This window comes from Bubalus kerabau, chromosome 6 (assembly GCF_029407905.1).
Source record: "Bubalus kerabau isolate K-KA32 ecotype Philippines breed swamp buffalo chromosome 6, PCC_UOA_SB_1v2, whole genome shotgun sequence".
Classification (NCBI taxonomy): Eukaryota; Metazoa; Chordata; class Mammalia; order Artiodactyla; family Bovidae; genus Bubalus; species Bubalus kerabau.
The window spans coordinates 110785528-110801785 of NC_073629.1; the positions used below are offsets into that span (position 1 = coordinate 110785528).

At 41.0% G+C, this 16258-nt stretch overlaps 1 protein-coding gene across 2 annotated transcripts in view; it reads left to right on the top strand.

Moving 5' to 3' along the window:
* The window catches only part of PSMB2 (proteasome 20S subunit beta 2), a 35461-nt gene extending 19453 nt beyond the window's left edge, over positions 1-16008 (top strand). The window contains exons 4-6 of one of the 2 annotated variants that reach the window (XM_055586422.1): positions 12235-12397; positions 13727-13776; positions 15774-16008. In XM_055586422.1, coding sequence (XP_055442397.1) covers positions 12235-12397; positions 13727-13776; positions 15774-15881 — 321 coding nt within the window. In that variant the 3' untranslated portion in view covers positions 15882-16008. The remainder of the gene's footprint in view (positions 1-12234; positions 12398-13726; positions 13777-15773) is intronic. The other variant, XM_055586423.1, reaches the window with a different exon arrangement.
* Positions 16009-16258: the final 250 nt, after the last annotated feature.

Here is a 16258-nt window from a genome sequence, read left to right on the forward strand (position 1 = left end):
TTCCAGTTGGCTGACTCATTCAGTCTTCCCTCATAGCTCAGTCAGTAAAGAATCTGCCTGCAGTGCAGGAGACCTGGGTTCAATTCCTGGGTTGGGAAGATCCCCTGGAGAAGGAAATGGCAACCCACTCCAGTGCTCTTGCCTGGAGAATCCCATGGACAAACCACGGGGTTACAAAGAGTCGGACACGACTGAGCAGCAGCGAACACTGACCCTTTCATTCAGTCTCATGATTTCAGCTGTACATTATTTTTTCTTTCCAGTTGCTTCTGAACAGCTCAGTTTAAGTCTCATTGGGTCTAAATTGAGTTTTTCACATTTGCTGTACCACCTTTCCCTTTTTTGAGCATCCTCTTAACTCCTCTTTCTCTCTCACCTTCTATTTCACTATTCATTAATTCCTATCTATTCTGCCTTCTAAGTATATTTTATATTCCAGATGTCTCCCTCCATCCCTACTACTTCTGCAGTGTTCTAAGACATGAAAAAAGCTTATATTGGCATGGGAATGGGGATGGTTTTCACTGGTTCCTCCATAGTTTATATACAGAAGCTCTTTTTTTTTTTGGCTCAGCTGCATGGCTTGCAGGATCTCAGTTCCCCAGACAGGGATTGGACCCAGGCCGTGGCAATGAAAGCCTGGAATCCTAACCATTAGGCCACAGGGGACTCCCCTTAAGTTCATATTTCATAGTCTAGGAAGCCAATGACAGTATCGTTCAATTCCTGTTATCTCAGTTCCTCTCTGCTTTCTACTGAAATCACCTCCTTCACTAAGCATACATGTCCCATATTCCCCAGTACCCAAATATTCCCCATTCCTTTGTGTCTTTACCTTCACAAATGCTGTTTCCTCCATCTGAAATCCTTGCTATTCCAGTCTGTCTTGTCAGCTCCTTCCAGATCCAGGTTTCCATCTTCATCACCTGGCATAATGCTTCTCACATAAGTGCCCAATAATACTTATTGAATTTATAATATGTTCACATTCCACATGCAAAAGTGAAGTTGGTTGGGGCATTCCCTCCTTTCATAATTATTCTGTGCAGCCTCAGAGAATTCTCTCAGGATTTGGTTGAAGCCTTTTATAAACTCTCTGATTTTATTTAAAGCGTAGTCACCCCTGTTATTAGAAAGAAGAGACTGATGGTTTTCCTTAAAAGAGATTCTTGTCAAAGAGGATTAAAGTCAAGGTGCAAGTGATTCTGTATTGCTTAGGCGTTAGGGATAAGGAGTTCTTCCTCAGCTCCAGTACTATCCCCATCCATAATCTTTTAGAGCTGGGAAAGCTACTTGGTCACAAGAACAGTTGGAAGCTGCTAAAATCTTTTAGATTTTCTAGAAGTGTTTGAAGTAGTGAACATTGCAATTCCAGTATAAGTACAAAGTCTTTCTTGAATTAAAGTGGCAAAATTAACATTGAAATTTTAAAGTTATATCACCTAATCTAGCCAAAGCAGATAGCTGATAAAATCTGTTGGTTATTGGAAACAAGCTCCTGACTCAGAGTTCAGAGCACCAGTGTAAGAAAATAACAATGGATCCATTTTATTTATTAACAAAGTTGAAATATTGAGCATTGGCAAAGCAGTTAAGGTGTTAGCATCTATTTATATTTATTTAGTATATCTTGCATAGTTGTAGACCCTTTAGAGAAGTCATAATGGTCTGACATTAAACCTGTCCTTTTAAAACTTAAAATATTATTGGTCATATAAGAGGTAATACATGAAATAGAGAACAATAGATGCTGGTATGCAAAACAGTACATTCTGAACTTTTTGAGTGCGAAACTGACATTTACATATTGAATCATATTTTCACACTAATTTCCATTTTGTGGAGGCAGCATCGTTTCCTAGAAAAGCACGCAAGACTTGAGATTAGAAAACCTGGATTTTGGTCCTGACTCTAATTAGCTGTATAATTTAGAGTAAGTCACTGTCCCCTCTTTGAACCCGAGTCCCCACATTTATGAGAGGGACATTGAATAAACTAGATGAGCTCTTAGATCCCTTCTAACTCTGAAAACTGCACTTTTGTGAAATATTCTTGGTGCCAAAGATGGAATTTTAGGCAGCTTTGACAATTGACTGGACTAAATGAGATAGCAGGCACTGTTCCCTTCAAAGCCCAGTCTCTGTTTAGAAGCTGCTTTATTAAAACACTGTCATCATTAGCCAAGTCCTTTGTCCCGTTGGTGCTTCTGCCTCTCCTACCAAATTACTGGCCCACAAGGAATGGACGTATACTTCACATGCTGCTTAATGTTCCAAGGTGTGCCGCACATTGCAAAGGAAACTGCATCATTCTCCAAGGCACCTCACTTGGAGCGACGTCGTCCTGTTCAATTAGAGGTGGGAAAGGCTGGCCTGGCTCCAAAGGAAGACTGTCAGTTCCTCTCCTTTTCTGTGTCCACGCTCGGCAGGATGCTTCCTCACGCCCACCTCTCTCCCCCTTGCTGTGACTTTGGCTTCCGCCAGATGTCACACCGCTGCTTGTCACCGCCCAGACTCTCGTCGCTGATTTTGTTGTTTCAGTGTATTTATCACAACTGTTCTCTTTAGCTGTAAAATTTATGGAATTTCACACTCTTCTTAATCACTGCAGTGTTTCTTTTTCATGAGAGAGGGGATATACAAGGAGTTGTATGCACAAGAGTTAGAAGGAAGTGCTCCAAGAGTTAGAAGGAAAGTTTGCATGTGTGTGCCACGTATCAGATCAGATCAGATCAGATCAGTCGCTCAGTTGTGTCTTGACTCTTTGCGACCCCATGAATCGCAGCATGCCAGGCCTCCCTGTCCAACACCAACTCCCGGAGTTCACTGAGACTCACCTCCATCGAGTCAGTGATGCCATCCAGCCATCTCATCCTTTGTTGTCCCCTTCTCCTCCTGCCCCCAATCCCTCCCAGCATCAGAGTCTTTTCCAATGAGTCAATCCTTCACATGAGGTGGCCAAAGTACTGGAGTTTCAGCTTCAGCATCATTCCTTCCAAAGAAATCCCAGGGCTGATCTCCTTCAGAATGGACTGGTTGGATCTCCTTGCAGTCCAAGGGACTCTCAAGAGTCTTCTCCAACACCACAGTTCAAAAGCATCAATTCTTTGGTGCTCAGCCTTCTTCACAGTCCAACTCTCACATCCATACATGACCACAGGAAAAACCATAGCCTTGACTAGACGGACCTTTGTTGGCAAAGTAATGTCTCTGCTTTTGAATATGCTATCTAGGTTGGTCATAACTTTCCCACTTTCGAACGTACAAGGGAATTGAGCTCAGAGGTACAAAGTGAAACTGAACTCAGTTCTTCAGGGCTCACAGGTACTTAGGAAGTCCATTTCAGTCCCAGGGAGAGGGACATAAGAGATGTGCTTATTGGCTAATTCCCCTGGCTTTAATTGTATTCCTTTTAGCAACAAAAAAAGGTGGATAATTTTATTAGCATTCTGTGGTACTTGTTTTTTTGAGCCGCGCTGTGTCGCTTGTGGGATCTTAGTACCCTGACCAAGGATTGAACCCAAGTCCTCATCAGTGAAAGCTTGGAGTCTTAACCACTAGACCACCAGGGAATTCGCTGGTACATTTTCTTGATCTTATTATTATCTAGTTAGATCTGTTAATAATGCGATCAAATCCTAAAAGCGGTGGTGATGATGGTGATATAGATCATCTGTGTTATTACTATGTAACAGGCATTTCATTGAGCACATTTGTTGTTGTTTCAGTCACTCAATAGTGTTGGACCATTTGTGACCCCATGGACTGCACCACGCCAGGCTTCCCTGTCCTTCACTGTCTCCTGGAGCTTGCTCACACTCATGTCTATTGAGTCGGTGATGCCATCCAACCATCTCATCCTCTGTCGTCTCCTTCTCCTTCTGCCTTCAGTCTTTCCCAGCATCAGGGTCTTTTCTAATGAGTCAGCACTTCGCATCAGATGTCTAAAGTATTGGAGCATCAGCTTTAGCGTTAGTCCTTCCAGTGAATATTCAGGCTTGATTTCCTTTAGGATTGACTGGTTTGATCTCTTGCAGTTTAAGGGACTCTCAAGAGTCTTCTCCAGCACCACAGTTCAAAATCATCAATTCTTCTGTGTTCAGCCTTTTTTATTGTCCAGCTCTCAAATTTGTACATGACTACTGGAAAAACCATAGCTTTTACAAGACGGGCCTTTATAGGCAGAGTTACGTCTGCTTTTTTTAATACACTGCCTAGGTTTGTCATTACTTTTATTCCAAGGAGCAGGTGTCTTAATTTCATGGCTAGTCACCTTCTGCGGTGATTTTGGAGCCCAAGAAAATAAAGTCTGTCACCATTTCCACTGTTTCCCCATCTATTTGCCATGAAATGATGGGACCAGATGCCATGATCTTAGTTTTTTGAATGTTGAGTTTTAAGCCAACTTTTCCACTCTCCTCTTTCATCTTCATCAAGAGACTCTTTAATTCCTCTAATTAAAGCACATTACTTTTGTTTACTTAAACCTTGCCATAACCTTATAATGATAGATATTGTTATTATCCCTATTGTATAGATGAGGAAATCTCAAAATGACTTAAAGATCTCCATTTTAAAAATAAGCTTATATCATGTATTTTTTTTAAGGTGGGAAAAGATATCAATTTATCTGTTTTGTTTTTTTCTTTCCCTGCTTATAAAAAGAGGCAAAATTTTGGTTGTACTTTATTTTAGAAACTAAAGTTCATTTTGAGTTCCCAGGGTGGTTCATTTAAATTTGTGTGTGTCAGTTAGATACAAATTCATTTTTTAATTTTTAAAAAATATTTATCTATTTACTTAGCTGCATCGGGTCTTAGTTACAGCATGCGGGATTTTCACTGTGTCACGCGTGGATCATTCATTGTGGCACATGGGCTCAGTAGTTCTGGTGCGTGAGCTTAGTTGCTCCACAGTATGTGGGATCTTAGTTCCCTGACCAGGGATCAAACCTGCGTCCCCTCCATTGCAAGGCAGATTCTTAACTGCTGGACCACCAGAGAAGTCCTTGAATACAACTTTAAACCTGAACATGTTGGCATTTGCCCTGCAAACCATTGATGGTGATCCTCGTGGTCATTGGACAGTGTCTAAATAATTAGAATAGCGGAGACAACCAAAGATTTAGATTATATCATGCACAGGATAAAGATTACCTTGTTAAAGACAGAGGATTCCTGGCAGTTTTATCATGATTGATTAGTGTTCCCGTTTCTTCAGGATAATTGGCAAATTCTCACATGTAATACTGATCATGGGAAAGACGGGAACTGATGAAAAGGTAGACAGAAAGTGAGGCTTACCACTCAGAATGGACATATCTGTAAGGGTAGAAATAGTATGAAGGTACTTAAAAAGTGGTAATTTGCTCTCTCTCCAAATCTGGATGTAGGGTTGTTGTTTTTGTTTTTTCAGGCTTCCAGAAAAATGTCTCTATGCCTGAATCAATTTCAAGATAGGTTAGGGTGTGCGTACTGTGAAGCAGATATGCTCCAAGTGTCGATGCTTGTGAATGTTCGTGACAATGAATACTATCACCTTAGGGCTCCTGCCAAGAGTCCAGGAGGGAGAGAGGAGGAAGCCATCATACATTTCTACCATGTGTCAGGCAGTGTGCTGGGCACTTTTGTAAATAGCCCACCATATCCCTTTAAGAAGATGTACATGGGGTATTTATTTCTTTTCCTTTAAATTTTTATTTTCCTTTAAAAATTAAAAAAAATTACCAAGGTATAGTTCATTTATAGTGTTTCAGGTGTATAGCAGAGTGAATCAGTTATACATATATATATATATATATATATATATATTCTTTTTCAGACTTTTTTCCACTATAGGTTACTATAAGATACGGAATATAGTTTCCTGTGCTGTACAGTAGGTCTTTGTTGTTTATCTATTTTACATATAATGGTCTATATCTGTTAATCCCAAATTCCAAATATATCCTCCCCCCTTCCTTTTTGGTAACCAAAACTTTCTTTTACATGTCTGTGAATCTGTTTCAGTTTTGTAAGTAAGCTCATTTGCTGTTTTTTTTTAGAGTCCACATATACGTGATACTTGTCATTTTCTGTCTGACTGACTTCACTTAATATGATAATCTATGGGTCCATCCATGTTGCTGCAAATGACATTATTTCTTTCTTTTTTTTATGACTGATTAGTTATTAATTATGTGTGTGTATATACATGTGCCACATCTTCTTTATCCATTCATTTGTTGATGGACATTCAGTTTGCTTCTATATTTGGCTATTGTAAACAGGCCTGTTATGATCTTTGGGGTGCATGTGTCTTTTCAAGTTAGAGCTTTATTCGACTATATGCCCAGGAGTAGGGTTGCTGGATCATGTGGTAGCTCTGTTTTTAGTTTTTTATGGACCCTTCATACTGTTCCCCATAGTCACTGCACCAATTTACATTCCCACCAGTAGTGTGGGAGGGTTCCTTTTCCTTTTATTTTGATCCTGCAGCACAGCATGTGGGCTCTTAGTTCCTTGGCCAGGGACTAAACCCATGCCCCCTGCATTGGAAGAACAGAGAGAGTCTTAACCACTGGACTGCCAAGGAAGTCCCTATTTATAGGTTTTTAAATGATGGCCATTCAAACTGGTATGAGGTGGTACCTTATTGTAGTTTTGATTTGCATATCTCTAATAATTAGTGATGTTGAGCATTTTTTCATGTGCTTTTTGGCCACCTGTACATCTTTGGAGAAATGTCTAGATCTGCCCATTTTTTGTTGAGTTGTATGAGCTGTTTGTATATTTTGGAAATTAATCCCCTGTTGGTTGCACCTTCTTTTTAAAAAAATTTTGTGTATTTATTTATTTTTGGCTGTGCTGGGTCTTTGTTGCTGTGTGCAGGCTTTCTCTTGTTGTGGCGCATGGGCTTCTCATTGCGGGGGCTTCTCATTGCGGTGGCTTCTCTTGTGGAGCACGGCCTCTAGGGTGTGTGGGCTTCAGTATTTGTGGCTCCCAGGCTCCAGAGCACAGACTCAGTAGTTGCGGTGCATGGGCTTAGTTGGTCCTCAGCATGTGGGATCTCCCTGGACGAGGGACCAAACTCATGTTTTCTGCATTGGCAAATGGATTCTTTACCACTGAGCCAGCAGTGTGGCCCCCTGGTTACATCTTCTGCAAATATTTTCTCCCATTCCACAGACTCTCTTCATTTTGTTTATGGTTTCCTTTGCTGTCCAGAAGCTTTTAAGTTTAATTAGGTCCCATTTGTTTATTTTAGTTTTTGTTTCCTTTGCTCTAGAAGATGGATCCAAAAAGTTATGTCAGAATACAAGTTATGTCAGAATGTCCTGGGTCTTACATTTAGCTCTGTAATCTATTTTGAGTTTATTTTTGTATATGGTGTTGGAGAATGTTCTAATTTCATTCTTTTACATGTAGCTGTCCAGTTTTCCCAGCACTACTTATTGAAACGACTGTCTTTTCTCCATTGTATATTCTTGCCTCCTTTGTCATAGGTTAGTTGACCATATGTGCATTGGTTTATTTCTGGGCTTTCTCTTCTGTTCCATTAATTTGTGTGTCTGTTCTTGTGTCAGTACTGTACTGTATTGATTACTGTAGCTTTGTAATATAGTCTTAAGTCCGTGTGACTCCTCCAGCTGCATTCTTCTTTGTCAAGATTGTTTTGGCTATTTAGGGTATATTTGACTATATGAGGAATTTATCTTGTATCTCATTTGCTAGGGGTGGATGGTCTTCTCTTGAGTGCTTGCCTTGTTTTTTCCATGGACACTGTGAATTTCATAAGTGATTATGTTTCCCTAGTGATTATTTTAGCATTTACTGAGCCTTTACTAGGTTTCGGGTACTGTGCTTATTTTGCATGCATTATTTCTTTGAATGTTCACTGCAGTCTTTTTGTAGTAGGTATCCCATGTTTGCAATGAAGACACTTTCAGAGACATTAGGTTACTTACTTTTCTAAAGCCACATGTCAAATAATAAAGCTGGATTTCAAACTCAGGCCTAACTCTGTAGTGTAACCCAGCTGTTTCTTCCTGACATGAGATATTTATTTAAGCTATTGTTCTCCCCTTCATTTAATTTTAAATGCCTATAGTATAATTTTTTTCTTTACTTAGCAACCTGTGTCTAAAGGAAAGTAGAAAGAGAAGGACCCAGGAACCTAGAAAAAAAAATAGCAGTATATGTGTAATTATAGTGATACTGGCAGTCAACTTAAACTTGAGCCAGTTCTCAGAAGTAGGACCTATCACCTTCTGACATTTGTTTAGAGATTTTCTTAATCTTTCTTCTTGTGATTCTAGGCATTAGTCACATATGTATGGAAAAATATATAAGGCTTTTTGGTATGATTGTTATTCACTCAGCAAATATTTATTGAATATATACTATATGCTTATACATCATTGAACAAGCCAGACAGAGTCCTGCCTTCGTGGAGTTTGTAATTGGTATAAATATTTGAATGGGTGGGTTGTGTCTTACACCTACTAAGTATTTCCGTAAACACACCACAGTTACACATGTATATGCTGTAGGAATTTCACAAAATTGAACGGCTTGGAATTTGTCTTATTCCAGGAAAACACTGTTGCATCAAGACTATGAGAAAATGTAAGAATCAAGAAACCCATCAGTATGGCTTTGTCACTTTGAATGCCATGATTCTTAGAGGAGTAAGGGGGTAGCAGTATATAAGACTTTATTTGAAATTAAAAATAAAAAGCAAAAACTCGTGTGAGCCAGAAATCTTTGATGGAGCATTGTCAGAAGAATTTCAGAAACTGCAAGTTGTTACACAGATGTAATGATTTAATTAGTCTAGATAACACCATTTATTTATGCTTAAGCATCTCACACATGCAAAAGTTGGTAATTCAAAGTCACACAATAATTTGTGAGTTATCTTCTATACCACGTGTTATAGCTTCTGAATACCAACTTTGTTGAGCGTGTGTGTCAGATGCTTAAGCATAAATAAAGGATATTATATAGGCCAGCTAAGCAATACAGTTTGTTTCTGGAATTCTCTTGACATCTTCACATAAAAATTTTGTGGTGGCTTTTACAGATCACAGTAATTGTTTTAAACACAGTTTAATCTCAGTGTGGGCAAGATCCTCATTGGAGTGAGCATATATGGTTTCTGCTGGTTAGGTCTCTCTAGATATCTGGGTGGATTCTTAATATACAACTGGATAAAATAGCCGTAAAAGGAGTGTCCTCTAGTAAATGGAGAGGGTTTGTTATCCTCTTAGCAAAAAGATGAGCTTATTTTGTGATAGGTAAGTAACTATATTATTAAATCTCTTGGGGAAGGAAACCAGTTCGGATCTCCTTGCTATATTTCTCTCTTTTTTTGCTTTTCATCTTAATTTATTTATTTGGCTGCATTGGGTCTTAGTCGTGGCACATGGGGTCTTCGTTGTGGTGAGTGGGCTCAGTAGTTGCCCTGTGGCATGTGGGATATAGTTCTCTGACCAGGGATTGAACCTTCGTCCCCTGCACTGGAAGGTGGATTCTTAACCACTGGACTACCAGGAAAGTCCCTCTTTTTTGCTTTTCTAATTTTAACTATAAAAACACCATGGTATTCTTTGTCTCCCTGATGCTGCATTAGTGTTGTCATAGTTTTTTTAAAATACTGTTATATTTATTTTTTATTTTTAGGTAATTCAAACAGTTTTGTTGTTGTTTAAAGTGGTAAGCTATCAAAAAGGAGACTGGGATATAGCTAATATACTAAGAATTTAGGTCACATTTTTCCCTTCCAGAGTTTGGGATGTCTCACCTCTATTATTTTTTTCTCAGCGTATTTCCTAGAAAATAGAAAGGTGAAGGATTAATTAACCTAGTTTTACACATAAGGAAGTATGTTCTTAGAGGTTAAGTGTCTTGCTTAAGGTCAGTCTTATTAAGAATGTAGTCACAGAATATGGCAGAGAATTCCAGAGACTACTGGCAGAGGTTAGCATGCTACTTACTGGGAAATGTAATAGGCAGTTAATTATTTTCTCAAAAGACTTAACTATTACTGGTTATTTCTTACTCCTCTGAGACTATTCACCATTTTATCCCCAAGGCAGAAACTTGTTTGCAAGGTTAGAGCTACTCTGTAATCTTTGGGAAATGCTACTTAGCACATCTGGCTTGGAATTCCAAGTAAGTATATAATGTTTCATGTGTATCTTCTAACATGAGTTAGAATGTTTCTTCAAGCTGCCAAGTGCCCATGCTGATCAGTGTTGAAAGAATACAAAACATCACTTTTAAGACCATTAGCTGTAATTACTTTATGCCCCATTATATGATGCATAAAGGTATTTAATTTCATTTAATGTCCCTTTGATTGAATTTGTAGGTTTAGGAATGGGCACCTAACAGTGGGCAAGGCCTGCTCACTATCCACTGAGGCAAGGGCAAGAGGGAAAACATAATTTGCAGAGAAAAAGGAAGTCATTTTTCATGGAAGTCACACCACTGATGCCTGGGAACACAGACAGTCTGAATCTAACTTGGTAAATGGCCCACCTGGTGTAGAAAAATAATCATCCATTTAGAAATGAAGAACAAAGCACACTTAGTCAGAGTTCTCTGTAGAAACTTGCTCGTTACACTTGCAGGTAATACAAAAAAAGGATACCTATAAAATAGGTTATTATAATTACTTTTGTCTCATTGATAAAAATTACCTTTTAGTTATCTTAGCACAGCCTTGTTATATTAGAAAAATAATTAGCATTTCACCTAAATCTACAGTTCTTCTAGAGTTACCACATTTCTTTGAACTTACAAACTTCCATTATTACTGTCTGCATTAAAAGTGTAATGACTTGGGAATTCCCTGGTGGTCCAGTGGTTAGGACTTGGCCCTTTCACTGCTTAGGGTGTGGGGTTCAGTCCCTGATCAGGGAGCTGAGATCCTGCAAGCTGTGTGGCGTGGCAAAAAAAAAGTTTAGTGATTTGATTTAAATATTTGAGACCACCTACGCTTCCCTACCCCAAGACTTGTTTCTTTCTCTTTTTTTATTCTTTTTTTATAGTTGATACACAGTATTGTATTAATTCCAGATATACAGCAGAATGATTCAGTTTTATATATATACTTTTTTCAGATTATTTTCCATCATAGGTTATTATAAGATTTGGAATATGGTTCCCTATGCTATATAGTAAATCCTGTTACTTATCTATTTTATGTATAGTAGTTTGTCGCTGTTAATCCCATGGGCCTAATTTATAACCCTCCTCCCTTTCCCTTTTTGTAACCATACATATATTTTCTATGTCTTTGAGTTAGTTTCTGTTTTGTGTGTAGATTCACTTGTATTATTTCTGGATTTCACATATAAGTGACATCACATAATGTTGTTTTTCTCTGACTTACTTCATTACGTATAATATTATCTAGGTCCATCCATGTTGCTGCAAATGGCAATAATTCATTCTTTCTATGGCTGAATAATATTCCCTTGTATATATGTACCACATCTTCTTAAGCCAGTCATCTGTTGATGGGCACTTGGGTTGTTTGCATGTCTTGGCTATTGTAAATAGTGCTGCTATGAACATTGGGGTGCATGTATTTAGAGTTTTTGTTTTTTCTTGGACATATACCCAGGAGTAGAATAGAAGGATCATATGGTAGCTCTGTTTTTAGTTTTTAAAGGAATTTCCATAATGTTTTCTATAGTGGCTGCGCCAGTTTACATTCCCAGCAACAATGTTGGCCTTTCCTTCACACCCTGTCCAGGATTTATTAAATGTAGCCCAAGACTTAGTTTCTTAATAGTGAGACATATAGTTCACTATTTGAGATTGTGGTCCAAATGCCCATACTGAGCCTTTTTATTTTGGATGATGTGGTTGGTGCTATAGCTTTCTTTAGCCTGTGGCCTGACACTCTAAGAATAGTGTGTTTTGGTTTCAGCTATTAGGAACAACACAAGAACACCCATGCTTTGCCTTTGAAATGCTTTTGTAACAGATTTTGGTCCATGAGCTTTAAGAAGCAGCTTTTTCAAATACCTCAAAGTGGTCCAAATGGTCTGTTCAGAGAAAACAAGCTGACCTCCCTTTACCTCTGACCACACTCTGGGTCCTTTAGATTTCTCTGAATCTTTTCTTTCATCATCATTTACTCAGCTGCTGCTGTTATTTATCAGCAGTTGGAATGTCCTTGTTTCCATGAGAGATGTTGGTGTTACTGCTTTGACCGTCACTTCGGTGTCTTTCCTTTGCAGACCCCGTATCATGTCAACCTCCTCCTGGCCGGCTACGACGAGCATGAGGGTCCAGCGCTCTACTACATGGACTACCTGGCAGCCTTGGCAAAAGCCCCTTTCGCAGCCCATGGCTATGGTGCCTTCCTGACTCTCAGTATCCTGGACCGATATTACACGCCAAGTAAGTTTCAGCTCTCTAAGCTGGGAACAGTAGCAAAGCCCTGTCCTCAGCTGCTTCCTGGCTTTATGTACAACCCCTTGGAGTTGGGTGGCCAAGGAAGGTGCCCTCAGGAAGCTTTTTTGTGTATATCGTTAAGTAAGTGAAGTTGATCAGTCGTGTCCAACTCTTTGCGACCCCATGGACTGTAGCCTACCAGGCTTCTCTGTCCATGGGATTCTCCAGGCAAGAATACTAACACTGGGTTACCATTTCCTTCTCCAGGGGATCTTCCCGACCCAGGGATCGAACCCAGGTCTCCCACATTGGAGGCAGACGCTTATTAACCTCTGAGCCACCAGGGAAGATAATAGCTGCCCTCTCCTATATGAGAAAGCTGGCTCTCTACTTGTCCATGAACCGTCCACTTGGCAAACCTCTAGACACAGGGGTGCTTCTGTGTTAAGTTCTATTTTCTGACCCCAACCCCAACCTCACTTCAGCCATTGTGAGCAATAGGCACTTGGGATTCACAGCTTTTACACGCTGTAGATGCAGCACAGATAACCAGTTTTCGCCTTACATTCCACTCTTCCCTATTAGTGTAGTAAGAATCTGGTTAGTTCTTTCTTTTTATGGTGCTGCCCTCTCACTCAACTCAGCCATGCCGGAGCTCCAGGCCACATCCTGAAAAGATTAGCCTGGCCTCCTAGTGACCATTGCTTGATTTGGCATCTGTCAGTAATACAGTGATTTGCCCACTGAAATAACCACCAGCCACCCCTGAAGCCAAACTGCATCATATGTCATCCCAGTTTGCCATGCCTGTGGACAGTTCCTTTGGCTCCTGTTTTACGGGAGTCAGCCCCATCCTATGAACTCTGTTTCTATTGTTAAACTGGGGCCCAGCTGGCAAAGTGAGGCTGGCACACTGGCCCTGGCCTCCCTTTCCCTGGTTTGCAGCTGCCCAGGGCAGATGGAGCTGATGTGGCCCTGGTCTAAAGGAAGGCTGGGGGTTGTTGGGAGTTGGGGGATGGGCTGTAAAGATGAGGCAGGCCACTGGACTTCTCTGGAGGCAAGCACTGGCCATGGGAGGCAGATTCCGTCACGCTTACCCTTCTCTGTAGCAAATCAATTTGCAATGGCTTGTGGCTGCCTGAGTACTGGGCCTGGGACACTTAATTGCATGTAGAGAAAGTTTGTTGTACATCAGAAGCCTTGGCTTTTTTTTTTTTGCCTTATCTGTTTGTGTGTCATGTTGACCTGAGAAAGTTTGAAACTTAGTTCAGAGTTGTGGCAGAGTTTTACTTAGTGTCAGCACCTTGAGTGCCTGGCTTCCGTGTTCTCTTTCAGCTATCTCGCGTGAGAAGGCAGTGGAGCTTCTTAGGAAATGTCTGGAGGAGGTGAGTAGCTTTCATGGGATTCTGAAAGGAATGTTTTGTCTCTCTGTTGGCCAATATTGTTTCCCTTCCCCAGTTGCATTTTTTTCTGATCCTTGCCATAAAGTATAATATCCACTAACCATATGTGAAGTGCCTATCAGGGATACAGTTTAATGCATAACAAGCTGGTTTTTTTTCTCTCCTGGGTCACCATCTCATCAATGTCAATTCTACAATCTAATTACTTTTATTTTTGGTTCTTCCAGACTAGTGATTCTCAAATTTTAGCATGGGTAAGAATTATCTGGGGAACTTGATTTTTTTAAAAAAGGCACATTCATGCTTTCCACCTCATTTTAATTCTGAATTAGTTGTCCTGGTGTAGCTCTTGAGACTGTCTTGGCCCGCAGTCCCAGGTGATTTTGCTGCAGGTGGTAACTGGGGGGTGTACTTTAAGAACTCTTGTGCTGGATTTTATACCTGCTCCATTTTTGTGCTACCTGGGGTTGCCATAAAGTCTGTTTCCTTAACAGTACGTGAGTCTGGGAGGGAAAGCCACCCCTGGGAATTCAGGAGGCCATAGAAGGTAACGAGCAGGCTTTGGGCAGATGGAGACAGTAGCCTTTAGTTTATGAGGCCAGGAACATGGGCCCTTCCCCTTCCAATACTTCTGCTAGGAGTCTGAGGCTCTGGTGTGAAAGGAGGATGAGGAGGAAAAGAAAGCAGCTCCTTTAGGCTTTTTAATTCTTTTGTTGTTCCTATAGCCTAAGGATGAACTCGCATTTGTACTCTAGTGAGAAGAGAGTAGGAGGTTGAGAGCAGCTGGTAGCATCAGTAATGTCAGTTTGCCTCTTACACAAGCCTGTCATTTTCAGTCCACAGGGCCCCTTCTTCCTCTTGTTTGTAAATCTCCTTTCCAAAGCAGAAACTGAGAATAAACTCATGTGCTTGTCTTAAAAATTCACCCAGGAGGCCACGTTAGTCCAGCAGCTCCAAGTGTTTCAGGGGTCTGCCAGGAAGAAGCCATTGGAATGTGGAATGCTTTGAGACTTTATTCCCCATGGATCCTCCACATTTCCTTATTATCATCACCTTTTCTTGATCTTGGAACTTTTTTCTGGACATAGGAGTCATCAGCCAGGGAGGACTATGGAAATGGAAGTGGTGGTTGCTACCCAGCCCTCGTCTGTAAGGGAGATGGGAAACATCAAGGGAAGGAGGGCTTGGGCCAGGGGAGGGGCACATTTTCAGGATATGTCCCTAAGGGGGCAGGTAGAGCTTTGTGCCTTCTACCAGAGATTAAGTGAACTGTCCAGGAGGAGTCACCCACAGAAGCGAAGGTTTCCTCCAGCTGCGCTCTTCAGCCATCTCTAGCCAGGTTGATGGGGCTGTCTGCTTTTGTGTGCACAGACCACAGGTCCTTTAGAACAGCCTCTCAAGCAGACAGTCACACGAGAGTCCAGAGAGGTTCCTTCAGTGACAGTTCAGCTTGGATTGAAGAAGATAGAAGTAGGGGCTGTTCCAAGAGCAGTTCTGAGACCATCCTTGCCACCAGCCTCCAGCTCTGCACACAGACACTCACATACACCTGGTCCTTATAATGTGGGTGGGTGGGTGGCTAGAGCACACTGTTGGACCTAGGAGTACATGGCTTTAGTCCAGAGCTTTTCCTGGGGCAGTAGCTCCTTAGTTGGCTTCTTGCCTTGAGATATTTTGAAAGAGAAGTCTGTGTTTACCAGGCCTGATTGGTGGCAGATTGTGAGGAATAGAACATTAGATTGTCTCATTCTTCAGCAGCTGACTGACCAGAGTCAAGCTCCTGCTCACTACCTTCCAGTCAGCCGCCAGCTGCAGTTTGGGCTTTTCTCAGTATCTTAGTACCAGCTGTCCTCAGTAGGGTACCAAGCGCCCCCAACGCAAAATCACTATCTGCTTATATGTCCAGTGCCTCGAACAGAGCCTGGACCACAGTTCTCAATAAAAATTTGTTGACTGATTTCCTTCATGTTTCTCTGCAGCTCCAGAAACGCTTCATCCTGAATCTGCCAACCTTCAGTGTTCGAATCATTGACAGAAATGGCATCCATGACCTGGACAACATTTCCTTCCCTAAACAGGGCTCCTAACGTCATGCCCTCCCTCCCGTTTGCCGGGGAACTTTTTTTGATGAGCTCCTCTATTTTTTTCTACTCTTTTGATGTGTGCTCTCCACAGATGGTTAATTCAGAATAAAGCTGACTGTGGATCGATTGAGCCCTCTGGGTTGAGTCTGAGTTTACCTAACATCGCCTCAGGAAGGGGGTGGAGGGAGCATTACCTGCATTGGACTTCCTGCGAGGATTATCTTTCCTCCTGCCCCTTTCCTTCACAGATGCCCTGATTGTCCTTCAGCAGCTGACAGTTTGCTCGCTAAAGTCTCATCCCTCTAAAGCAGTGGTTCTTTATTGCCCCTAAGCTTAAACATGTTTTAATTAATTAATTTGAATAGATAGTACATACATGT